General features: G+C 41.1%; 1 protein-coding gene and 1 pseudogene across 2 annotated transcripts in view; both read left to right on the forward strand.

Annotated features, from left to right (window-relative positions):
- The window catches only part of LOC115662422 (beta-amyrin synthase-like), a 37,527-nt gene that overhangs the window by 5,102 nt on the left and 5,394 nt on the right, over positions 1–27,031 (forward strand). The window contains exons 12-17 of one of the 2 annotated variants that reach the window (XM_056311907.1): positions 137–193; positions 310–500; positions 582–759; positions 869–949; positions 1,041–1,124; positions 1,451–2,083. In XM_056311907.1, coding sequence (XP_056167882.1) covers positions 137–193; positions 310–500; positions 582–759; positions 869–949; positions 1,041–1,124; positions 1,451–1,573 — 714 coding nt within the window. In that variant the 3' untranslated portion in view covers positions 1,574–2,083. Of the gene's footprint in view, positions 1–136; positions 194–309; positions 501–581; positions 760–868; positions 950–1,040; positions 1,125–1,450; positions 2,084–27,031 lie in introns of those variants that run through there. The other variant, XM_056311908.1, reaches the window with a different exon arrangement.
- Positions 2,670–4,552, forward strand: LOC130138267 (U-box domain-containing protein 34-like; annotated as a pseudogene).

The following is a 27,031-nucleotide window of genomic DNA, read 5'->3' on the forward strand; positions in this document are numbered from 1 at the left end:
ACTTAGTTTGCTCCATGCATCCCAAAATCATGTTGCTTTTTAAGTCTTTCTTTGAGTTTCCTAATTTTTCCAGATGTCCAAGTCTGATTTTAAATTATAATATCATCACATCAACCATGGATGTCACTTGTTCCAGAGTAAAAATGGCGGATTGCCAGCATGGGAGCGTGCAGGAGCTCCGGATTGGCTCGAAGTAAGTAGTTACTAATTTTGTAGGAATTCCTTGATAGTCCTCACAGACTAAGACATGTCTCTTTGTTCATAAATTACTAGATCCGGACATTCTTTCTCATCATTTGTCACTTGCAGGTCCTAAATCCGACAGAGTTCTTTGCAGACATTGTTGTCGAGCATGAACATGTTGAATGCACATCCTCTGCTATCAATGCTTTAGTTGTGTTCAGGAAGCTGTATCCCGGTCATAGGAAGAAGGAGATTGAGGATTTTATATCAAATGCCGTACAGTATCTGGAGGCCACGCAAATGCCAGATGGCTCGTGGTATGTTCCCTTTGCATTAGGTATTTCTGAAGAATTCAGATAAATTAAGGAAACAAGGAACCAATTGAGCAATTCTTGCAGGTGTGGCTTTTGGGGAGTTTGTTTTACATACGGCTCGTGGTTTGCGCTTAAAGGACTAGCAGCTGCTGGCAAGACATATAGCGATTGTGCAGCAATGCGCAAGGGAGTAGCTTTTCTTCTACGAGCACAGTTGCAGGATGGCGGGTGGGGAGAGAGCTATCTTTCTTGCCCGACCAAGGTAATTTCGAGAGGGACATTCTACAGCATGTTTGGCTTTAGCTGTTTTAGTTGCATGTCTGGCAACATGGAAATCTAGACTTTCCTAACTGCGGAAACAATCGATGTAGAAATATGTACCACTTGAAGGAAACAGATCAAATCTGGTGCAAACAGCTTGGGCTGTGATGGGTCTGATTCATGCGGGGCAGGTCAGTGAGTGATTTTGTTGCTTGGGTCTCAATCGCATTATGTGAAGTTTCTGACTTTGATTTCTGACTTTGATGTTTCATCTACCATCAGGCGGAGAGGGATCCGACTCCCCTGCATCTTGCTGCAAAGCTGCTAATCAATTCCCAAATGGAAGATGGTGATTATCCCCAACAGGTTTGTACCTTTCTATAACTTGATCTCATATAGCGTTTGTATCTCAGGAAATAGAAGAGTTCACGCCACCAGTATCCTTGGAAAGTATTTCCTGTGCACTAATCTATACAACTAGGAGAACATAGAAGATGATTATTGTCAATGTATATCATCTTACAAACAATCTGTTTAATTACTTGAAACATGGTCAGGAACTAGTGCGAATAAAAAAAACTGAATCGGAGAGAGAGAATTCGAATGGTTTGAATTGCCTTACAACAAAACAACATGAACTAAGTAAGAATTTTGACTGCCGTTATTCTTAATAGTATAATTTTGCGTTGCAGGGAATCACTGGGGTTTACATGAGGAATTGCATGTTACACTATGGCGCTTACAAGAATACATACCCATTGTGGGCTCTGGCAGAGTATTGTAGCCAGGTTCCCTTACCGTCAAAAAGCCTCTGAAGAAACAAGGCATATCATCACAGCTTCAATATTGAGAAAATGTCCAATTCACAAGCTCGACAGAAATAAAAACCCATGAATGTTGTTTTTCTTGTATCATGAATACAGATCCGAAGGACTTCCGGTCCAAGAATAGAGGATCCAAATTAAGATGATGGTGTAACCATTAGTCATTTTAATATGATCTAAAGTATTCTGGAAACAAATGCAAATGAACAAATACATGTTTATACACATGTATCTACACCTTATGTGGGTGGAAGCATCGGAGCTTTTATATCATTTTTCCTATTCCTTTTTTTCTGGTGTCGAGTAAAAATCGTTTGTCATTTTCCCCTTATAATAGAACAGGACCGACACAAGATTCATGGACATTTGTTCATTTCAATTTTAGCAAATATAGCCTGTCTGATCTGTATAAGATTCTAAGACGACTATTCTTAGATCCATTAGCACACGCATATATAGACGATATTGTACTTTCTTTATCCTAATGAATCAATTTAGAGATTGACTTTCTCTTATATATATATATATATATATATATATATAGAGAGAGAGAGAGAGAGAGAGAGAGAGAGAGAGAGAGAGAGAGAGAGAGAGAGAGAGAGAGAGTCATCTTTATTTTCTCACCTGTTTTGTCATCTTCATTGAACTTGTGAAGAGGGAATGAGATTTGCACATTATTCTCAATATGAATGCTACAAACACTAGAGTTTACATTGATCTGCCAAAGATTGGTGGTTTTCTCCGACACATTAAAGTCTTCGCATGTCCCAAGCACTGTCTCGAAAGGGGTATTAGATTTCAGCATCGTTTATGTCTTCTCCAGGAGAAAGGTCTCCTGTGCGGAACAATTCCCGTCCAGCCTCTCATGCCTCCCCCCTTCTTGACCAAATACAGACCCTCAGAGAAAACAGCCTGCTCTGAAAGATATTTGCAGAACACTTTAAAAGGTTCATTTCTCTCCCCCAATCTCTTCAGATATGCTTCAGCATTAAAAGAATGTTCATCGTAGTAGTATGATTCTCAATACAAGTGATAAGCATGTTCCACGAAAGATTAATCATTGAGGTACAAGTGAGATTCTCACATGATGACTTTCAACCTCTCTTTCCATGTTAAATTCATGCACGCCAAAGTTGATGCCGAAACAAGGAGCCTGAAGTTAGAACTGAAGCCAACAATGGAGTTGTATAGTACAGGATGCAAAGAAGCACTCACAGCAAAACAGATGGTACTGAGAAGACAAGTATGTATTTCACGTGAAAAGCGGGTCCTTGGTTAAACCGAACTAACTGCAGGAAATGGAGATGCATTGCTGGAGAGTTGAAGAAGCTAGGCGTCTTGAAGAAGCACGCTAGACGTCTTGAAGAAGCACGATTTGCTCAGGCAGCTGCATTCTCAATTGTTAAAAAGAGAGCTAAGTGCAAAGCAGCCATTGAAGTACCAAACCATCACAGAAGATAGCAGAAATAGAAGCACAGAGGAGAGCCAATTCGGAAATGAAAGCCCTCAAAGATGCAGAGGACATGAAGGTCTTGGATTCATAAAATTACAGTGATGCAAGATGCAGGATGAACACTATCAAAGAGATTGAAGCTGTGACAAATTCCTTTGACAAGTCCTACAAGATTGGGGAGGGAGGTTATGGGCCAGTCTTCAAGTGTTCCCTTGACCATATACCTGTTTCAGTTAAAGTTTTCATTCCAGATGCAGCTCAAGGAAGATCAAGTTTCAGCAAGAAGTGAGAGAGAAAATAATGCAACCTTTTTTAAGCCTTGCACAGTTGACTTTGTAACTCACAAAGGTCACTGTTTATATCAATCGACGAACTGAGAATGTTAGGGAAGTGCTGCTAAGTGAACGGCAATCGAAGCAAATGTTGGACATCTGACTTCCGTAAAGTAACAGATGAAATATGATTATATCTCCACATGTGTATCTGTCCCACCGCAAACAGATTGAGTTAGATCTTATAGAAATTGCATACCACCAATGAACCTATCAAAGTCGCTGGTCATAAAGCAAAGGGCATACAATTCAAGATTCTTCACATTCTTTATCTAGGGAGGCACAATTTTTCAGTTTGGATTCTGTTTATGAGATTCTTCTTTTGCACAGTGACTTTTTTTATGAGGATTTGTCCGTTAAAAGAGAAACCAGAATTACGGTAACTTAAATTACATTATCGTTTTAATCTGTCCATTTGTCACGGTGAAGCAGGTGGAAGTACATAGCCGCATAAGGCATCCCAACATGGTGCTCCTCTTAGGTGCCTGCCCTGAGCACGGGTGTCTAGTGCACAAGTTCATGGCCAACGGAAGCTTAGATGACCTTCTCAGGCGAGGCAAATCCCTGTTCTTTCTTGATAACTTTGATTCCGAATTACTGCAGAGGTAGCCACGGGCCTTATGTTTCTCCATCAGACAAAACCGGAGCCTCTAGTCCACCGAGACCTTAAACCAAGAAACATCTTGCTCAGTTACTACTACTTCAGCGATGTTGGATTGGCAAGGCTAGTTACTCCTTCGGTTGCAAAAGCGAGACTGAGTAACGAATGACATCAACTGTGGGAACCTTCTGCTATATTGATCCCAAATATCAACAAACTAGAATGCTTGGTGTAAAATCTGATGTATATTCTCTCGGAATCAATCACAAGAAATGACCAATAGGAAGAACTCGTAACATCAGCACGTCCATAGAAAATGAAAACTTTTCAGAGATGTTAAACCCCAATGTCCCTAATAGGCCTGTTGAGGAGGCCTTGTGCATTGTGAAGCTGGCTTGCAGGGTGCAGAGTTAAGACAAAAAGATCGGTCTGATCTTGGCAGGGTGGCTTTGCCAGAGGTTAACAAATTGAGAGATTTTGCTGAGAACATACAAAACAGCTCATTATTAGGTGGCGCTGTACTCCCGTCCCCTCATCACTCTCACATTTCCAGTGCCAGGATAAAAACAAATTCTCTTCACTAAAATCTGGAAACTGGCCCCAAACATCCCCCTAAAAATGTTCCGCCACTAAGATCTTTGCTTAATGCACATTTCTAACATAATAAGAAGGCATGACTTGTTTTCCAAAATGTTGTGGCAGGAGGTGATAGGCGATCCTTTGCTCGTACATTCAGGAAGCTCAAGGAACCACTCCAACACTTTCAGCGAAAGCAGCTGGTTAGTCAGTGTATAACTTTGTTACTAGCATCTTGATCATACACACCATTTTAAATTTTCTGAATTTTATATTCCTCCTTGTCAGGACAGTGCTCGTGGTTATTCCCAGCAGGTTTGGAACTTTCTGTAACTTGTTCCCCTGCCTTTTATGTGCATGCAAATTGCCTGTACTGTAGAACGTCGGACAAAAAGGACGAGTTTGATTACTTGGAGCCTAAGCAGAAACCCAAAAGTGGTACCTTACAATGAAATATATTATATCTTCAAAGCTTGTATGCCAATATACTGAATACTCAGTTATGCCTATATTGCAGAAGATCACTGAGTTTTCATGAAGTGTACGCGCATTGTGTTGTCTACCGGGCAACGGATGTTTGTGGGCTTGCCGGATCATTGTAGGCAAGTTCCAGTCACATCAAGGACCCTTTGAGGAAGCAGAGTACATAGTCTTGTGTATACTGTCACCGTATATATCTGATGGACACAGATAGAAGAAGCTGTTCCTTTCTTTCATTCTTTCAGTTCAGACTAGTTCCAACACCAATTGTTTTTTTTTTTTGGTAAGGAGTTCCAACACCAATTGTTTGTGACTCCTATACCTTATATCAGAAGGACCTGTCTTTTATCTGCTGTTAGTTTATGAAAGACCCCAAACAACATGCTTTTGGTCAGTTTGGCTGATTTTAAGGAGCATTAGATTAGATCACGGCGGTTGAGCTGCGAAAACTTCCCATAGGTTTCTTCTTTCTGTTAGACGTTGAGTGAAAGTTGCTGATATTTTGAAGAAGGCAGAGCTTGGATGATGATGAAGATGATGCAGATGCATCACTGTGTATTAAATGATTGTCTTTCCTGAAAAGCCCGCTTTATGAATACAAATCAGTAGATTAATTCACTGACCACAAGCTAAGTATAAGTGCTCGACGTGCAGTTAGCTCAAATTCTCTTTTATTTGTGAGATCATATCACAAATACCTTGTCTGTAGGATTATACTGACTTTTTATAATATGGTACACTCTCCATTATGTCAATATGCATATGAGGAAACGCTGAATAAGTTTACAAAAAGTGAATTGATTGTAACTTAAATTTCGACTTCATTCTTTTTTAATTGGAACGAAAATTTTCAAGCCCATATTGAATAAGGGTATTGAATGGCAATTTATAAAAACAAAAAGAGACACAAGATTTAACGAATCGGACTGAAATTGTGCGGCGACCCTAGCTTATAGGGACTAAGGAATGGATTTGTGTGTATGATTCTCTACACAATTGAGCATAAAAAAATCCATATTTGGGTCACCCTTTATGTTATAAATCGGCGACACAGCGGAAGTGGATCGAAACTTTTCAATTAAGTCGGGAGCTATAGAAATTCGACAGAGAAATAAAACGAGGAACAATAAATGACACAAGAAATTTACGCGATGCGGTCCAAATGTCGGAACCTATGTCTACGGGAAGAACCGACAAATAATCCACTAATAAATCGGAGAATTACAAAGTTACAATTACCTACACACTCGAGTGTTTCCTAGTCCTAATATATGCTCAATACCTACGGTGTTTAATAACTCAACTCAATGGACTCACTCTCGGCACAAATCTCTCCATCTCTTGAGAGCTCTCTCCTTTGCTTTTCGTCTCTGGAGCTCTCTCTGGAGTCTATCTATCTCTCTCCTTCCGTCTCTTACTTTTATAGAAGTGGGGAGCAATTTCAAGAGAGAAGGAAGTCAAGAATGCGCCCATAATCTTTGAAGATAATCATAAGAAGGGGTGGGTCGCCGTCTTCAAACATCTTGTCCATGGTCGTTCAGCTCCTTCAATTAAGGCACATGGTAGCTTCACCCTTTCTTTCATTTTGTCGGTCTCGACTGAATGAAATAGCAAAGAAAATAAACCAAAGGAAGTGAATGAACGAAGACAAAACAAGTCCACAACTTTTACTTTGGCTTTCATCTTCAGCGTAGGCACATGTGCACGCATTTAAAGAAGGGGGAAATTGATGGACTTGAAAGACGCGCACATCTTTGACTTTAAACAAATACACGCGTGTGCAGAGGACGTTCATGCTTTGCTTCCCGATTGTCAATTTTGCGCGAGACTTTGAGCATAAATGATCTACGAGTGTGTGGGGTCTCGCGTATGGGCTCAAACTCGAGGCACAATTTAACACTTTATCTACTTATAAGTGGACTTTTTCTTCATAAAAAAAGGATAAGTGTATTGAAAGTTCTAAAATTTATCGCGAAGGTAAAATCGAGTTCTAGAACTTTAAGATAGTACAACCAAATTCTGAAATTTGTCAAACTGGTGCAGTAAATCCCTTTGTTACTCTGTCCAATTTAGCTAACAGAAATTGTTGATATAGCTTTTGTTATGACTTTCTTAAGACACGTGGTACCGATGTGGTGCCCACCTAGCGCCATATCAGGAAAAAAACTTGAAAATTTAAAAAGATATAAAATCAAAAGAAAAAGAGGATAAGAACTAACAAAAAAAGCTAAAACTTTAAAAAAAATATATATGACCATCGTGCTGTTCTACTTTGTCGGTGAGGGCCGATGACCCTCGCCTGGCTACTGGCAAGGGCCAGCGAGCTCTCTTGCCCAGATCGGGGTGAGGGCTTGACAGCACTCCCCATGTCGTGCGGTGGTGGTGATGGTGGTCCCATGAATCGGGAATTCTTACTAAACTAGAAATTCTTGACCTTTGTACACTTGGTTTTGATTATGAATTTTCTGGTTTTTATGGATTTATTTCTGGAATTTGGGGGTTGATGACATTGTGTGGGTTTCTCATCTTCGCTCATTAAAATACCTTGACATGAGGAGCACGGTTGTTGCCAGGCACGAGACCTCCTCGCGGTACTCAGCATGCTCCAATCTTTATGTATTTGAGCTTGTCTGGTTGAGCTTTACCAATTTCCGTCTTTCTTCTAAGCATATCACCAATTCCACTTCTTTTATTGATCTTCGATACCTCGATGTTTCACTTAATCATTTTGAAGGTCCAATTCCAAGTACTCCGCTTCGAAACACGACTCCTTTGCAGCATCTTGATCTTTCATGGAACTCTTTCAGCTCGTCAATTTCAATGTGGTTTGACAAGTTTAGGCCCTTGTCTGTGTCACATGGTGGTGGCGACACCATTGCCGCCACCGTGCCACATGGGGAGTGTTTGATCTGGCGGAGGGCTCACAAGCCCTTGCCCTGATCTGGCGGAGGGCTCTCAAGCCCTTACTAGTTGCCTGGCGAGGATACCCTTGCCGACCCTCGTCAATTGCCGGGGAAGGTTGTCGGCCCTCGCCGATCGTTGGCCTTGCCTATCACCAGGTGAGGGTTGCTAGCCCTCGTCGAGGAAGCTGGGGGCGACACCGCTAGTTTTGTCTTTTTCATTTTCTTCCCTCTTTAGCATTTTTTACTTTCTTATCTCACTTAATTCAGATTTGTGGGCGGAAAAAAAAGATCTGGGGGGAACATGACATGGTTTGGGCATTGGTTCACACTTGGTTCGGTAATAATAGCCACCTAGCAAAGAGAAAGTAACAAAAAAGAGCTATGCCAGCTTTTTCCTTTAGCCAAATTAGATGTAGTTAACATATTTCGTTGTATCAATTTGACAAGATTAAGACTCGATTACACTATCGAAAATTTTTAGAACTCGATTGCACTTTCATGATAAGTTTTAAGATTTTCGGTGCACTTACCCATTACTATTTTTACACTAATCTGTAATGATTTCGAATATTCGATATAGCTGAAAATAAAACACTACAAGAGAAAAAGAACAAAGTTGAAAAGAAGAAGAAGCTATAAACACGACGTAAGTGCCGGAATAGCAGTACCCGATTACATAATTCATTGCGTGGCCATGTCCAAGATACATGCATCTTTATCGCCCCTAGAGTAAAGCCACGTACCTCCTAAGTAAGCGGTTAAGCAGCTTCGTCTAAATGGCATCCCAGAGACGTGTGCGGGTACCGACACGTTAAAATGAGAAACGCATCCATGGAGTCCACCCTCCCTGCAATGCAAACGGACAAGCTGCGGAGGCCCCTGTCGATAGCTTCAGCTACCCCTGCTTTGGTGATGTACTCTGGTAACAGCACCGAGGATCCAAGGCGGGCCCCTGGTTACCGGTCTTCTCGCACTCCTATGCCCTCTATTTTAACGTGGGAACTCATTGCTTAATATACTCGAGTGAGATTATACCTAAGTCTTGATCATAATTACAGAATAATACTTTAAATTTCATCGAGGTCCGAAGAAATTCATGGCCGTTTCTTTATGCTAACTTGAAGATTCTTCCCTTAATTGACGCGATATCGAAAGATACGACGTTTGAAATCGATGGTGAGAAGAGCGTCGAGTAATTGAAGATGACTTGACTTTGTGTAAGCTTAGTGCTTTAAGTGAAGAATGTCAAGATTTAGGCGGAACCGCGAAGACCAGCCGCGCTACCTTCCCATCCCCACAGCACATCTGTCTCCTCGCCTGCTTTTGGAGACCTTCTTTGCCTTTGGCGACCTCTCTCGTGTTTAATAAATATGAAAAACACTGGGACGATGTAGCAGAAGAACAAAAGGGATTTTTCTATTAGTCTCAAATTCAATGATTAAACTTAGAAAAGAGTTTTGCGCAAATACGATGAATGAATGGTCGATACGGAGACAAGGAATGACAGATAGCTACTCAATCGAATCCTCATTTTAATTGATTTGCCGGTTCTTTTAACGTGGTCGTGTGAATCACGTTTATAGACTTTATAAGATGAAAGCGTACATACATGACTTTTAATAGAACTTCCGTCCCATCGCACCTTCCCTAAACTTACGGGAAGATACTCGTTCATTTGGAGTATAACGTAGTATAGACATACAAAACATATGCCGTATCGTACTCTGGGAAAATTACTTTGATTTTCAATTTAGTTAGTTTTTTTTCGTGAAATTATCAACGAACAATTATCATTGATATATCCAAGTTATGATAGTGTCCCGACATATTAACACATCGTAAATATAGTTTTCCTTTTACAAAATCTTGTAATTTAAATGGTTCTGTTTTGTATGTAAGTCTTTCTGATTTATAATATAATTGGTATATACAAATGATAACATTTTATATATATTATCAAAGTAACGCCGAATTTTTGTCACGTACTTTGAGAATATTGATGGTATATACTCGTTCGTATCCACAATCGTGTAATTTCTATCCCGTATAGTACTAACAGAGGAGATGAGCTCATGCCCCTGGGTCGGTACTAATTTGTTGCATCCCAGGTTAGAGGGGAATATATGACTCGGATTACACATGACTTGAAATACATGGGGAACGAACAGATATGTTTCATCGTTTCTTCAATGAAGTATTCATGTCACAATTGGAATCACGAAATCGAAATCATAATCACAGGACTGTGATAGTTATCAGATGCTGCATTTTAATTGGAATTGAGGCCTCAAGAATCTTATTCTTATACCGTAGGATGTACTTTCAAATGGTCGTAATTACATTCTTTTGAATCTAGATTCCATTTCCCGTAAAACAAACGAGGCTTCTACGGTGATGCGATCTTACAAAATGTGTTGCCAAATACACGTGTTACGTACTATATGTTGTTTTTTTTTTTGTTTCTATGAATGTGTTACAGTACAATTACATTTATGTCAAATGGACCTTTAATGGGCATAGACCAATGATAAGGGGTGCTAAGATGTTAATCAGGGAAAACGAAGATAAGGCTTGTGGCATGTATGCTATCCCACACACAAACGGTTTTCTAGGCCTTTATAAATGGACTGCCTTTTAGCTATCAAGCCCCCCTTCGAATTTTGATTAGCACCTTAGAACTACTTTATAGTAGCAGAATTTTGATGCACAGGTTTCAAATCATGGCAAGTGCAGAGCATACTACTAGGACTAATCAGCGCACATACGTTTGTTTAAAGAATCATACCAGGCAGAAAGGTAGAAGTGAAGATTTAGGGACTCATAATGCACATAAGTTTTATTTCTCAAAGCTTTTCTTGGGAGCCGATTCTGCCTCCAAACCTTACAAGCATTGCCTAATGTAGGCACAAAAGTAGACAAACAGCTAATTATTGGTGAAGTTCTAGAAGTCACCAATAATTTAACACTCTCCGACTGACTACAAAGACTTTTACAACTGACAAATTGACTACAAAGACTTTTACAACTGACAGACGACTGAAGACTCATAATACACTCTTGGACAACAGTTTTCCTTCTTGCTACAGTGCTGCTACATAACTCCTGTCGCGCCATGCTTTTGGCACGCTAAGGAGGTACTTCCATTTATCACGAATGGGAAAACTGTCTCCGAATGGCCTACAAAGGTCCGATACGTATATTTCACCCGAACGTCCTACAGATATCCCATTACTAGACAAACGGAGGTCTCTCTCAGACCATATCTCATGTGACAGCAGGTTATAATTTTTTTATCTTTCTATTCAATCTAAGTTTTCGACTTGGAGTCGCCACCAGTCATTATTGGTAGGTTGACTAAAAACCTAATCGAGGTATGGGAGAAATACCATGATTCTGCGAACCAAATATATGGAAATTTATGAATTTTTCTCATTTTTTTGGGTTTTCTGAGAATTTTTCTCATTTTTATGAGATTTTCAGAAATTTTTGAATTTTTGAGAATTTTCTTTGAATTTCTCGAATTTATGAGAATTTTGGATTTTCTGAAAATTTTTTTAAGGATTTTTAAATTTTTGAATTTTTTTTCAAAATTTTTAATTTCCTGCTGGAAACCGAATTGGGTTGAACCGATTCAGATCGGTCCGAGGGACTCGGACCGGCCGGCGCTCCAGCGAGTGACAAAGCCAAAACGACGCCGTTCTTCCCCTTTCTCTCTATGGCATTTCACCGAACAAGTGATATGCATGAACCAAGTTTGAATGTTCTCAAGGCCGCCGGTTTGGATCGATCTCCGACAACCTCTAGCAAGATTTTGTCCATTTCGATTGGTTCTAAGAAGATCCCTCATTATCTTCTATGAATCTAACCTAACCAATTCACCGCCGGACCATTGCCGGCCGGCAAAAACTGAACCTAAAAAATGCTAATTCGAAACCAACTGATTCGATCTTTCTAACATTCAAACTTTAATTCTGATCGCCCTAGCCGTTTAAATCGATCAAAATCATCATAAAAACATCAAGCAAGGTTAGAAACTACTAACTTGAGCGGCCATTAGCCGTAAGAGGCACTCCTGCGAGGTCTAGGAGCTCTGGCGAGGGTTTTCAATGGTGGCCGACTCGGTTTATGCATATACATTGGTTTATAATGCAATCAAGCAACAAAAATGGGATCAGAAACTTGTTTTAGGCATCAAGGAACTCAAAATCATCAAAGAAATCGCATTATTAACAATATCAAGCTCAATCTCATTTTCTGGGATTCTGAAAACTGTGATGAAGATCATACTTTACCTACTTCAATGGGGCTCAAATCCGAATTTTCGAATCAATCGACGACCGTGGAGCTGTTCTTTGATAGCTGGTCTTCAAGGTGGAGGTCGCCAACTTGCCGGGAAAGTGTAGGACGCGCCGGTCGAGACCTATTTTCAGGCCATGACGATCAACTCTGTAACAGGTCCTTTGGTGAGGAAACCCACCGTCGGGACCGATTTGCCAGTGCTTTTCCGATTGAAAAAGCGCCAATCACTCGGCCCTGGGAGTCTCGACTCACCCTCAAGCACGATCTCTCTCTCTCTCTCTCAGTAATTTCGTCGAAGAGTTAGTCCTCTTGGATAATGATCTTCTTTCTCTTTTCTAGCTCGATTTCCCGCCCAAAACTTCATCCCAATCGACCTCCGAGTTCTTTATAAGGAATCTTTGATCCCAACCGGAGATTCTCCAGCTGTTAAACTTGTTTATCACGTGTTCCATTAGTCCAAGTAAGGCGATGGAGAGGTGGCCCCAGGAAAGATATTTTCCCCTTTCCTGCGTGGGTAAACTAGCTAGTGGAGAAGATGACCAACCTGGGTCAGGTCGGGTCGATCCGACCGACCCGGCAGACTCGAGTTGGTCTATTTTTGTAAATTCGACCCGATTTTGACCCCATTTTTCAATTTTAACCCCAAAATTGGATTCTTCAGCACATTTTGCATCCAAATATAAGATTTGTACTAATTTTCATCAAAATTAAACCCAAAATTCCTAAATTTTGAACTTAGGTTAATAGAGCTTATGTTCAATTCAGTACCTAGATGATCTGATTGAGTAAAATTGATGCCAAAATTGGATTACCGATGACCGATTAACCATAGAAATGGTGCTGCCTTTGTTCGACAAATTCGAATTGACTAAGATCCCCAATTTGGGCTTAAAATCCATAATTTTCAATTGATTTTTGGGATTTTTCAATTATTTTGTTAAATTGTAAAATTGGACCGACCAATATGCAATTCAAGGTCCCTGAATCATTTATTGTGAAGACACTATGGACTAAAAATGACTAGAAATTACTAAATTGAATTTTTGGTTCAATTTTGGGTGTGAATTTGCCCAATTTTGGGAAAAACATATCCCCAATTAAAATTTTCCAAAATTGATGCTGTAATGATGAAATTGGATTTACAAGAAAACTAATGACTATTTTTATGGAATTTGTGAACTTCATTTGGTATTTTTCTTGATTTTTCACTCATTTTGGCCAAAAGAAAATAAAGAAAAATTCAGAAAAATTTACTTTTGGTTTAGAAATAGGTTCCTAAGCATGGCCAAGGTTCCTAATCCTAATTTTGTGATTTTTTAGAAAATTTTAAAAATGGGCAAAAAATCAGGTGTCAACAGTTGCTACAGTGTTGAACAGTGATAAACAGTGACTGCTACAGTGATGAACAGTACATTGCTATAGTCTTTTCCCAACAACGAGCCATTTTTTTCAAGCACGCTTGGTACACCTTCATAGGTCGTACTTATGGATGGGCTCTTCATTGTCATCAACAGTCTCTGTCCTTTTGTCATCTGTATTCTCTAAGGAGTTGTGACATTCACAATTCAGACCCCTAATCGATCAAGGGAGATGGCCAAGAAACAGGTATATGGAACGACCCGAGGGTTGGCCATAGGCCAAGTGATTTGGTCAGAACGGGCAACCAAAGGATCGATTATGGTTCGATCGAAGGATCGACCATGGATCGACTTGGGAATGTGTAGTGGATCGACTCATCATTCACGCAATCAATTAGAGTAATTCGATCATGGAACGACCGTTCGACCATAAGGGTCGGTCGTGGGACAATCAGGTACCAAGCCGATCGCTAAACAGTTATGGATCGATGCCGGTTGGGCATGAGCCAATCGCGGGTGATTCCACTTGGTAATGCACCAATTGCGGGCAACCATAAACCGATTTCGTGCGATCGTACGTCGGTTACGGATTGATTCCACGCAACTACATGACAACCGAGGGTCGGCCATGGATCGTTGATGCTTAAACATGGACCCATCGCGAATCGATCATGGATCATTGCGGTGAATCGAGATAGGCCATGGATCAAGCCAAGAACACTGTTGCTCGATCACGAGCCAAGCTTAGTGCTAGTCGGGCGAGCTAAGCCATGTGCCTTGCCGTGTGCCAGGCCCCATGCCTGATCGAACGCACGTTCCTGTGTCCGGCAGTTGTGCCAGGCACCGTGCCCGACCAGACCAGGCTCAGTGTTCGGTCATGTGCTCGACAGGCTAGGCTCAGTGCTCGGCACTGCGCTCGTCCAGACTTGACTTGCGCTTGGACCGCCCGATTAATTTGGTCTTGTGCCAATTAGTCCGAATGTTGGTCCGGCTAAGTTCGGCTATTCTCAGAGGTACTCCAACCCTGAACCTCGGTTCAAATAAGATAGTCAATCGTGCATGGTCATGTAAACCCTCGAATACCTTGATTTGTTTACAAAATGCGGGGTAAGATTTTAGAAGCCTGGTACCCAATAGAAAGGCAATCCGTTGGCTTAGGCAATTTGTGCCAAGAGTTTAGTGTTCTTCGAAGACTAGAAGCAAGTCTCATGCTTAGGATTTAATGGGCAAGAAGACAAATTAACTTGGTCCAAAGTCAAGCCAATGAACACATTCCTTTATAAGTTAACCCAATAATAGAGGTTTCTTGCTAGAAGACTAATAATTAAGGATAAGCTTAGGTGTCCCATCCCAATAATGGAGGATAGTGATTCACCATCTCCATTAATGGACAAGCTTGGAGACAAAGCCAAGAACCATTCGGCCAAAGGGAGTCCACGACCAAAGAGTGTTCCATGCGCAAACAAGAAGAACAAGCCAATAATGGCAACTTGCTTAGAAAGCTTTAGGGCATTAATGAGCAATTAGGCAATCATAGCCCTATTTAGAGACTTGGGGACCAAGTTTAGAGATACTTAGTTTAAATTAAAGCTTGCAAGAGAAGCTTAATTATGAGCAAAGATTTTCAAGGCAATGATGATCGTGATATTAGACTTTTGGATCACTTTCATAATAACCTTGGAAAAATAGACAAAATAAAAGATTACGGAGAGAAAGGCTTGTCTTGGTGAGCAAGTATTGGATAAGATCAAATCCAAAGCCTATGATTACACCAAATCTAGGCATTGAATGAAAAAGGATAAGTCACCAAGCTTAAGTGTCTCTTACATCATTACACCTCATTATATACATGATGATTCATGCATTAGGTGGTCAAATATGAAGAGGGCAAATGTTCACCTTGGGCTTAGGCATGCCACACCATCTATGCAGGCTTGCCACCTCTTTTTGTTAGGCTAGCCAACTCATCAAGATAGACTTGCAACTTCAAGAAATTCTATTGGTTCAAATGGAAGGGTAATTATGAGAGGTTTGCCTATAAATGGAGGTTCCAATCCTTCATTTTTCACTTCACCACTCACTTTTCTCTCCCTCCCTCCCTCACGCCACTCACTCTCTAGGCCGCCCTCTCTTCTCTTGGTTGCGCCCTTACCCGCGCCGTGTTGCTCAGTTCGCCACTAAGCCACCACCAACCACAATCTTGGAGGGTAGTAAGTAGACTTACTAAATCTTAGCTAGGATGTCGTGTTACGTTGTTGGGTGAGTCATGTTCTTATTGTGCTTGCGTGGATTCTGTTGATTGTGAACACTTGATATAACTTGCCACACATGTTTATGCATTTTGTAAAGTTTGCTCATGTATTTAGCACGATGAGTGAAAGCACGTTCGGGCCATGAATGAGTCTCGCTTGGTTCGGATCGGCGTCGAGGCGTGTTGGAATGAGCCTTGCTTGGTGGGTCGGTATTAAGGCGTACCGATCCAAACCTTGCTTGGTGTAGGTCGGCGCCATGATCAGTCCATTCGGATCACGAACTTGGTTCCGCGCCTAGCATGACTTAAGATTTTGAGGATTTATGGCATGACGCTCACTTTGCGTGAAGTACTCAAGTTGATATGATACTTGTTGGCATGATCACACGAGGGAAAAGGACAGACGTCGCCCTTGATTGGGGATGTTACCCGATTGAGTTCGGATGAATAGCGATCCCCGTTAATTAGGGGACGTTACCCGATTAAGTTCGAATGAAAAGCCGTCACCCTTGGATTAGGGGACGTTGCTCGGAGAATTTTCGGAAGAACCGTACCAACGGTTGAGATAATGAATCCCTTGTGTGCATGCTTTTGGTTGAGATGTTGTTGCTTGAGTAGAAAGGCATGTTGAGATCATCTCATGCACAAGAACAAGTGTGGTTGAAGCATCTTTGCTATTGATATGCTATCAATTGATGTGGCTATGACATGTGCTTTGTTCGATGGCGAGGCGTCCTCCTATCCAAAGTTTAGTGAGTTTTACTTACTGAATCCTCGACTCACTCCATTATTTTTCAGATTTATAGGCATGGAAGTCTCACACTAGTTTTGGGAGCTGTAGACATGCTAGAGGAGATAGGAATTTCCCCCAGCCTACACGGATACGTATAGTGTATTAAAAAGGAAAACAAAGCTCGTAAAAAGAAAAAGGGCATGTAAAAGTTTGGCTTGTAAAATATATATGCTATCATGTAAATACAATGTTTACACATGATGCTTGTCGTAACTCCGTTGTTTGTTTAATTATCCCGAGTTTATACTTCCGCTTGTTCGTAACGATAAGATAAAATTGAACGGGACGTAATGCTCTAAATGATAAGATAAAAGAAATGGGACGGCGACGTGTCTGGAACGTCGCATTAATAACCCTGAGGTGAGGATGTGACATCCAGTTTTGGTATCAAAGTAGGTTTCCCTTCCAGTAAGTGCAGTTCGAGACGACCTGTGACTACCCGATTCGATGAGGGCGAGGAGTGGCATCGGGGTCGTAAGACCTGATCAAGGAGCGATTTTAACAAAAGTGGCGCTGGGGCAATAAATACCTAATCATTGAACGGCTTTTGACAAAGGTGGCGCTGGGGCAAAAAGCCTGATCATTAAGCGGCTTCTAAATAGAAGTGGCGCCAGGATGATAAAGACCTGATCATTGAGTGGCTTCTAAATAGAAGTGGCGCCGAGGCCAAGGCCTGATCATTGAGCCGCTTCTGGCAGTCTTCTAGGACGGTGTAGGGTCGGTATTAGAGCGGGGTTATTACCTGGAATGATAAGGTGCGATGGGAGTCTTGGGATAGTTAGCCAAGAAAAGCGCAGCGCATGTGATGCTTGAATTGTTGATCTTGGTTTATCTTTTCTGATGCTAGATTTTGACCACTGACCTATTATTGTAGAAAAATTTTCTTAGAATTCCTATAGTTGCAACATGAGTGCTCAGGACCAGACCACAACCTCTAAAGGAAAGTCAAAATTTAACACCACGACCTCGAAGGGAAAGTCCAAGGAGAACCCCCGACTGGATGGGATTCTGCAAGCTCTCGAGACCATTGGAAACTTAATGGAGGCAACAGGCTCAACAACAAGCGGTCAATGGAAACGGGAATGGAAATGGTGATCGTACGAAACATGAGTTGGTCGAACAATTTCTGAAGTTACGACCCCTAAAATTTGTCAGGACGGGAGATCCCGAAGAAGCTAAATCATGGATCGATGAATTACAGAAGATATATGCATTCTTAAGGTGCTCTAATGAAGAAAAAGTGACTTTGGCGGTGTATCAACTGCAAGGTAACGCCAGTTACTGGTGGAAGGCAACGAAGAGAATAGTATTTCCTGATGATATTGCTGTAACCTAGAATGCTTTTGTCTAGGCATTCAACGGAAAGTATTTTTTCGAATGTGCTCGAGACAAGAAAACGGTGGAATTTCTACAACTGCAACAAAAGAACATGACAGTAGATCAATATGAGGCAAAATTTGCCGAACTGTCGAGGTATGCCCCCAAATTGATCGAAGATCCCGTAGAAAGGATGAAGAGATTCCGAGATGGTTTGAAACCCGACATTCGAAGTCAATTGGTGCCGCTGAATCTCAAGGATTACAACAAGCTATATAAACGAGCCCAGCTAGTAGAGAAAGACTTCCTAAAACGAGCTGCCACAGCAACTTACCAAGGAAAGTCTTATTATCTAGCCTCTCAATCCAACCAGCGTCATGACAAGAGGCCGATGCAGGAAGGAAAAAGTCCCTTTGCTCCTAATAAGAAAAATAAGAATCAGAAGCAAATTCTCGTTCAAGGTGACGCATGCCGCATTTGCGGAAACCGACATGGAAATGCTCCGTGCCCAATGCCACCAGGAGCATGTTTTGGCTGTGGTCAACAAGACCACCATATAAGGGACTGCTCGCAACGACGGCAAGTGATGCAGCCACAGCAACCACAAGCGATGCAACGAGATGGAGTTCCATCACATGATAATCGTCCTCCAACTCAAGGAAGAATTTATGCAATTACTCAAGAAGAAGCAAAAAACTCCAAGACCGTTATTACGGAGACTTGATAAACTGGGTGATTGGAACTGTACTGTACCATGTTGTCATAGTATTTATAGATGACATTTTGATGTACTTGAAAGGTCCAAGTAAGCATGAGCTATATTTAAGGATGGTGCTGCAAACACTCCGAGCACACGCATATTATGCCAAATTCAACAAGTGTGAATTTTGGCTAAACGGTGTAGTATCTCTAAGTCACGTAGTGACCGGCAAAGAATAATAATCAGAGGGGCGCAGTGGAAGTGCGGTGGATCCAGCAAAAGGGGGAAGCAGTGATAAATTGGTTAAGACCAACAATAGTGACTAATGGTTAGACAGAAAGAACCATCCATACATTGGAAGACATGTTATGAGCTTGTGCCATTGATTTCAAGGGAAGTTGGGACGAGCATCTACATTTTATCGCGAATCGGCTAGGATCATTGCGGTGAATCGAGATAGGCCATAGATCAAGCTAGAAACACTGTCGCTCAATCACGAGCCAGACTTAGTGCCAATCGTGCAAGTCAGGCCTTGTGCCTTGCTATATGTCAGGCCTTGTGCCCAATCGGCTAGGCAAAGGCTAGGCCCCATGCCTGACCAAATGCCCGTTCCTGTGCTAGACAGTTGTACTAGACACCGTGCTCGACCAGACCAGGCTCAGTGCCCGATCATGTGCTCGACAGGCCAGGCTCAGTGCTCGGCACTGCGCTCGTCCAAACCTGACTTGCACCTGGACCGCCCAATTAATTCGGTCTTGTGCCAATCAGCTCGGATGTTGGTCTGGCTAAGTTCGGCTATTCTCAGGGGTACTCCAACCTTGAACTTCAGTTCGAATAAGATGGTCGATCGTGCATGGTCACGTAAACCCTCGAATACCTTGATTCATTTACAAAATGTGGGATAAGATTTTAGAAGCCTAGTGTCCAATAGAAAGGCAATCCGTTGGCTTAGGCAATTTGTGCCAAGAGTTTAGTGTTCTTGGAAGACAAGAAGCAAGTCACATGCCTAGGATTTAATGGGCAAGAAGACAAATTGACTTGATCCAAAGTCCAGCCAATGAACACCTTCCTTTATAAGTTAACCCAATAATAAAGGTTTCTTGCTAGAAGACCAATAATTAGGGATAAGCTTAGGTGTCCTACCCCAATAATGGAGGATAGTGATTCACCACCTCCATTAAAGCCAAGAACCATTCGGCTAAAGGGAGTCCACGACCAAGGAGTGTTCCACGTGCAAACAAGAAGAACAAACCAATAATGGCAACTTGCTTAGAAAGTTTTAGGGCATTAATGAGCAATTAGGCAATCATAGCCCTATTTAGAGGCTTGGTGACCAATTTTAGAGATACTTGGTTTAAATTAAAGCTTGCAAGAGAAGCTTAATTATGAGCAAAGATTTTCAAGGCAATTATCATCATGACATTAGACTTTTGGATCACCTTCAAAATAACCTTGGAAATATAGACAAAATAAAAGATTATAGAGAGGAAGTCTTGTCTTGGTGAGCAAGTATTGGATAAAATCAAATCCAAAGCCCATGATTACACCAAATCTAGGCATTGAATGAAAGAGGATGAGTCACCAAGATCAGGTGTCTCTTACATCATTACACTTCATTAAATACATGATGATTCATGCATTAGGTGATCAAATATGAAGAGGACAAATGTCCACCTAGGGCTTAGGCATGCCACACCATCTATGTAGGCTTGCCACCTCTTCTTGTTAGGTTAGCCAACTCATCAAGATAGGCTTGCCACTTTAAGGAATTCTATTGATCCAAATGGAAGGGTAATGATGCGAGGTTTGCCTATAAATAGAGGAACCAATCCTTTATTTCTCACTTCACCACTCACTTTTCTCTCCCTCACGCCACTCACTCTCTAGGCCGCTCTCTCTCCTCTTGGCCGTGCCCTTATTCGTGCCTGTGCACGTGCCGCGCCATGTTGCTCGGTTCGCTACTAAGCCACCACCAATCACAATCTTAGAAGGTAGTAAGTAGACTTATTAAACCTTGGCTAGGATGTCGTGTTACGTTATTGGGCGAGTCATGTTCTTGTTGTGCTTGCATGGATTCTTTTGATTGTGAACGCTTGATATAGCTTGCCGCGCATGTCTATGCATTTTGTAAGGTTTGCTCATGTATTTAGTATGATGTGTGAAAGCACGTTCGGGCCATGAACGAGTCTTGCTTGGTTCAGATCGGCGTCGAGGCGTGTCGGAACGAGCCTTGCTTGGCGGGTCGGTATTGAGGCGTACCGATCCTAGCCTTGCTTGGTGTAGGTCGGCGCCATGACCGGTCGGTTCGGGTCACGAACTTGGTTCCACGCCTAGCATGACTTAAGATTTTGAGGATTTATGGCATAACGCTCAATTCGCGTGAAGTACTCAAGTTGATATGATACTTATTAGCATGGTCACACGAGGGAAAAGAATAGCCGTCGCCCTTGATTGGAGACATTGCCCGATTAAGTTCGGCTGAATAGCCGTCATCCTTGATTAGGGGACGTTGCCCGATTTGAGAAAATAAAAGAAACGGGACGGCGACGCACTTGGAACGTCACATTAATAACCCCGAGGTGAGGCTGTGACATGAGCCTTTCAACTTCTGCGACTTCTAGGGCTACATCTTCACGAAGATCTAAGGACTTTTGTCTTTTTTTGTGGAGACTCATAAAAAGTTGCTGGAGCGTCTGCAGAACTTGAAGCAACATCAGCGGAACATGATGGAATGCTTGGCTGGGGAAAGTTCCCTAATTGCAATGACAGACTGCTTTTGTCAAGACCTAAACTGAGTGTAAGTTGTAACTCATTGTAGTTGTATGGGTCTTGTGATAATGGTCCTCTCTATGGATCCTGTGACTGAGGCGCTTGGGATGAGGATGGGATCTCTTGAGATGAGGATGAGGCAGCAGTATCCATATCAGCTTGCATATATGTGCCATAATATTGTCCTGATGCTATATCAATCACTATCTGATACTTGTGATCAGCTGAATGATCCCAAAATGCGTTGCTAGAATTTGGTGGCCGTATCTCTGGTGGTATCACTTGGTTGTATTGGCATAGAAGTCTCTAGAGCTCTCTATATTCCTATGGAAGTGCCGAGATTTTGCATGAAATAGTTTTGAAGAACTTCTCTGAAATTGGCTGAGGCTTGTATTTAGTTACTCTTACATCAGCTGGGGTTTTGTTCACATCTCCATTTAGACGAATAAAAAACCATGACCTGTGAAATAGTATTGTTGTATGCAACTGCGGATTGGGTCGACATGCTCTAAGTTGTTCCTAAAACATACATTTCCACGCTTCCAATGGTTTGAACCAATTAAACATATCACCTAAATGCTTAAACTTCTTTTCTCTCGAGAGAATTCTGCCAATAATGGAAATTATTTTAGTTATTGGAAACTCAATGGCTATGGTATAAAGATTGAACAAATACCAATAAAACCACTTGAATTCTTCTGGGAATTCATCTTCAAGGTTGAGGGAGATAGGATGGATGAAAGGATAATCTGGATACAGTCCACTTGGTCTGAGACTTAATCCTCCGTACCTACTAAAAATCAGCAGTTGATATTTCCATATTAGTGACGGCAGATTTTCAAAAATGGTGTTGTCTTGGATGTATGTAGGAACTTCTAAGGGTAATGCTTGCTAGGCTAAGAAGGTTTCATCTTGATGGGCTTGAATCTACCAAATGGATTTCACGATACATACATGTTTCTGGATGTAATTGGTGCAGCAAGTTCTTTTGGCCGCGATAAAAAATCAGCAAGCACATTTTTTTTTCCTGCTATAGACCTAGTTTCAAAGGAATACTTTGAAAACCATTCTGCCCATTTTAAGAGTTGAGGATGAGGAATTTGCTTTTGTTTGAACTTCAACATCTGGGAGAATGAGGACATATCTAGTTCTACTAGAAAATGATGTCCAAGAAGATGAAATTCAAATTTCTTGATGCCATACCTCATTGCCAGTATTTCCTTGAAAGTAGAATGATAATGCATCTCGTTTTGCATAATTCTTCCACTTTTGTGTCTACAGATTTTACGTTTCTCGTTAATTTCTTCGAAAAGAACAGCAGCCCAATATTCATTACTAGCATTTGTCTGTAGAATTCTTTTCCCAGTAGAAGGGATTTGTAGGGGAGGAATATGCTGCAAAATTTCTTTAAGGTGCCTGACTGGTTTAGTCTGCTGGGGTCCCCATGGGGGAACATTCTTTTTTAGCATATGTTGTAGTGGACTCACCAATTTAGTGATTTTGGGAACAAAGTCGATGAGATAATTAACTATCCCAAGAAATTGCTGAATTTGTCTGTGAGAAAGATTCTCATCAGGAAATCTCTGCAATTCTTCAGCAATATGAGAACAAGGGTAATATGACCCGTCCTTAAGATGCATTCTGAGAAATTGAATTTCTCACTGGAAAAATAATCATTTTTTCTGGGACAGCATAATGTCATATTTCTAGACCAATTCAGCAAATTGGCCTAACAGTTTACAATGGGAATCCTCATCAGGGCTATAGAGGAGGATATCATCAATGTAAATTTGGACATTAGCCAAAATAGGCTGGAAGATTCTGCACATAGCTTTCTGGAACAATGAAGGAGCAGTTTTAAGACCAAATAGGATCACCGTCCACTGAAAGTGTTGATTGGGGATACAAAATCCAGTTTTGCGCCTGTCATCTGGATAAATTCCCAATTGCCAAAATCTAGCTTTAAGGTCAAACTTAAAATAGATCTTAGCTTGAGATAGACTGGAGAACAACGAATTCCGATGAGGTAATGGAAACTTATCATCTTGGAGGAACTGATTGAGAGGTTGGTAATTGATGACGAGCCTTATCTTTCCTTTGTTATGTTCGAAATGCTTATTCACGTAGAATGCTTCATAAGACCACTGAGAATCGGATGGCTCAATTAATCCTTGGTGAAGCAAGTCTGAGCATTCTTTTTGTGCCAAGATCAAATGGTCTAGATTCATCCATGAATGAGTTGTTTTTGTGGCATTGATATCTTCACTTTTCTTGAAAGGTAGATGGATGAAAAAGTCAGGATTTTTCCACATAGGGTTTGGGTATTTAAGGACAAATTCCATGCACCAAGAAGGGTTTACATGATAGGGTCTAGTATATTCATTTGGATGGCAAAAAATTATTGGATATCCACAAGCTCTTTAAATTGTCCTTTGAACCAAAGTCCATTAGACAAAATTCTAAGTTTGGGAATCTGGGTCAGGACATCCCATCCAATAATGATATCTTCATCTGGTGAACTAGAACCAAGGATTTTAGTGGTGAGAGAACATTGTGAGAAAAACTGAAGGGCAATCGGTTTACTTCGGACTCTTGTGGCAAAAGTATATCCAGAGGCAGAATTGAAATACCGGGAGTAAGAAGTTGAGTATTCTTCTGGAAGAATTTTGGTGTCAAGAATCGAAACACTAGCTCCAGTATCTATCTTTCCAAATATGCTCCAATAAAAGTCTTTGTAGTCAATCGGAAAGTGTCAAATTATTGGTGACTTCTAGAAATTCACCAATAATTAGATCACCAATAATTAGCTGTTTGTCTACTTTTGCGCCTACATAAGGCAATGCTTGTAAGGTTTGAAGGCAAAATCGGCTCTCCAAAAAAGTCTCGAGAAATAAAACTTGTGTGCATTATGAGTTCCTAAATATTCACTTGTACCTTTCTACCTGGTATGATTCTTTAAATAAACGTATGTACGTTGATTAGTCCTGGTAGTATGCTATGCACTTGCCATGATTTGGAACATGTGCATCAGAATTCTGCTACTATAAAGCAGTTCTAAGGTGCTAATTAATTTTTTTGTGGAAAAATCCTGACTTTTTATTCGTCCAAATGGAGATGTGAGCAAAACCCCAGCTGATGTAGGAGTAACTAAATACAAGCCTCAGCCGATTTTAGAGAAGTTCTTCAAAACTCTTCTATGCAAAATCTCAGCATTTCCCCAAGAATATAGAGAGCTCCATAGACTTCTATAACAATACAACCAAGTGATACCACCATAGGTATGGTCACCAAGTTCTAGCAATGCATCTTGAGATCATCCAACTAATCACAAGTATCAGACAGTGATTGATATAGCATTGAGACAATATTATGGCATAGATATGTAAGCTGATATGAATGTTGCTGCCTCATCCTCATCCCAAACCCCTTAGTCACAGGATCCATGGGTAGGACCATTATCGCAAGACCAATACGACTACAGTGAGCTACAACTTGCACTCAGTCTAAGTCTTGACAAAAGCAGTCCGTCATTACAATTAGGAAACTTTCCCCAGCCAAGCATTCTATTATGTTCCGCTGATGTTGCCTCAAGTTCTGCAGACGCTCCAGCAACTTCTTATGAGTCTCCACAAAAAAGACAAAAGTCCTTAGATTTTCGTGAAGATGTGGCCCTAGAAATCGCAGAAGTTGAAAAACTCCTTAGAGAATACATATGACAAAAGGACGAAGATAGATGATGACAATGAAGAGCCCATCCATATGTACGACCTCCGAAGGCATACTACGCGTGTTTGAAAAAAATGGCTCGTTGTCGAAAAAATGCTGCAGAAAAGGTACTGTAGCAATATATTGTTCATCACTGTAACAGTCATTGTTCATCAATATTCAATAATGTAGCATTACTGTAGCAGCGCTGTGGCAAGAAGGAAAACTGTCGTCCAAAAGTGTATTATGAATCTTCAGTTATCTGTTAGTTGTAAAAGTCTTTGTAGTCAGTCTGTCAGTTGTAAAAGTCTTTGTAATTAGTTAGAAAGTATCAAATTATTGGTGACTTCCAGAACTTCACCAATAATTAGCTGTTTGTCTACTTTTGCGCCTACGAAAGACAATGCTTGTAAGGTTTGAAGGCAGAATCGGCTCCCCAGAAAAGCCTTAAGAAATAAAACTTGTGTGCATTATGAGTCCTTAAATCTTCACTTCTACCTTTCTGCCTGGTATGATTCTTTAAACAAACATATGTGCGCTGAATAATCTTGATAGCATGCTCTACACTTGCCGTGATTTAGAACCTGTGCATTAGAATTCTGCTACTATAAAGCAGTTTTAAGGTGCTAATCAAAATTCAAAGGAGGGCTTGGTGGCTAAAAGGTAGTCCCTTTAATAAAGGCCTGGAGAGCCGTTTGTGTGTGGGATAACATACCTACCACAAGCTTTGTCTAAAAAGTCTTAAACTTTTCAATTTTGCCCATTGAATCCTAAATATTTTTACTTCTTGCCAATTGAGTCAATCTGGCTAATTTTGGCCGGAAATCGCTAACTTGGCACTGACATGGACAATTTTTAATAATATTTTTCATTTTTCATTTTTTTTATTTTTCTTTTCTTTCTTTTTTTTCCTCCCCTTCTTTCTCCTCTAGTCGGTCGCCGGGCCTCAGCAACCGGCCAGAGGGGAGGGCCGGCGAGGGCAAGCCTTGCCATGGCTGGGCGAGGCTCAACCTCATTGGATCTAGCGAGGCTCTACCTCACCCAACCATGGCGAGGGTGAGCCTTGCCTTGGGCCGGCGAGGCTTGCCTTAGGCTAGCAAGCTCAACCTCGCCGACCCTCCTCTCTGGCCGATTGTCAGGCTTGGCGACCGGCTGGAGGAGGAAGAAGGGGAAGAAAAAAAAAAGAAAAGAAAGAAAAGGAAATTCTTTTAAAAAAAATATTCTAAAAAACATTAAAATTGTCCACGTCAGCGCCACGTAGGCCACCCGGCGTCCACGTCGGCAATTTCTGGCCAAAATTGGCCGGATTAACTCAATTGGCGAGAAGTAAAAAGGTGCAGGACTCAATTGGCATAATTGAAAGGTTTAGACTGAATTGGTAAAAATGCAATAATATGTTTAAGACATTTTGAACAATTTTCCCATGATATTACAACTTGATATGGAAGCTCCGTAGGATTAAGCTGATGTCAAGTTTGTATACCTGTTCCGTTATTGCCCATCAACCAGAGGATGGAAAAGCATGGCTCTTTGTAGGGATAATATATTTGCATTATTTTGCTTTTGTTTGGCCAACCTGAGTACTATTTTAAACGAGATAAAGAAGGTATGGAGAAGCTAGCGACCGAAAACGTGGGTATAAATAGAGGTCCCCTTTCTTCTCCTGAAGGCCACAACAACACTCGGTTTTGGAGAGAGAGCTTGATTCTTTTCTCTATCAACTCTCACATATCTCTCACAGTCGAAAGAGGTATACGTCTCTGTGTGATAGGCTCATGCTTTTCCCTATGCCAAACAAACATCACTCCGGGATATGTTTCGATATCTCTCATGCGTATTTGCATGCATATGGTGACAAAACCTCAGAAAACAAGCATGGTTCATGATTATATAGTGACCTCGTTCATCGAGG

This window comes from Syzygium oleosum, unplaced genomic scaffold (genome assembly GCF_021117445.2).
Source record: "Syzygium oleosum isolate NSW1041296 unplaced genomic scaffold, Sole_v2.1 Sole_v2.05, whole genome shotgun sequence".
Classification (NCBI taxonomy): Eukaryota; Viridiplantae; Streptophyta; class Magnoliopsida; order Myrtales; family Myrtaceae; genus Syzygium; species Syzygium oleosum.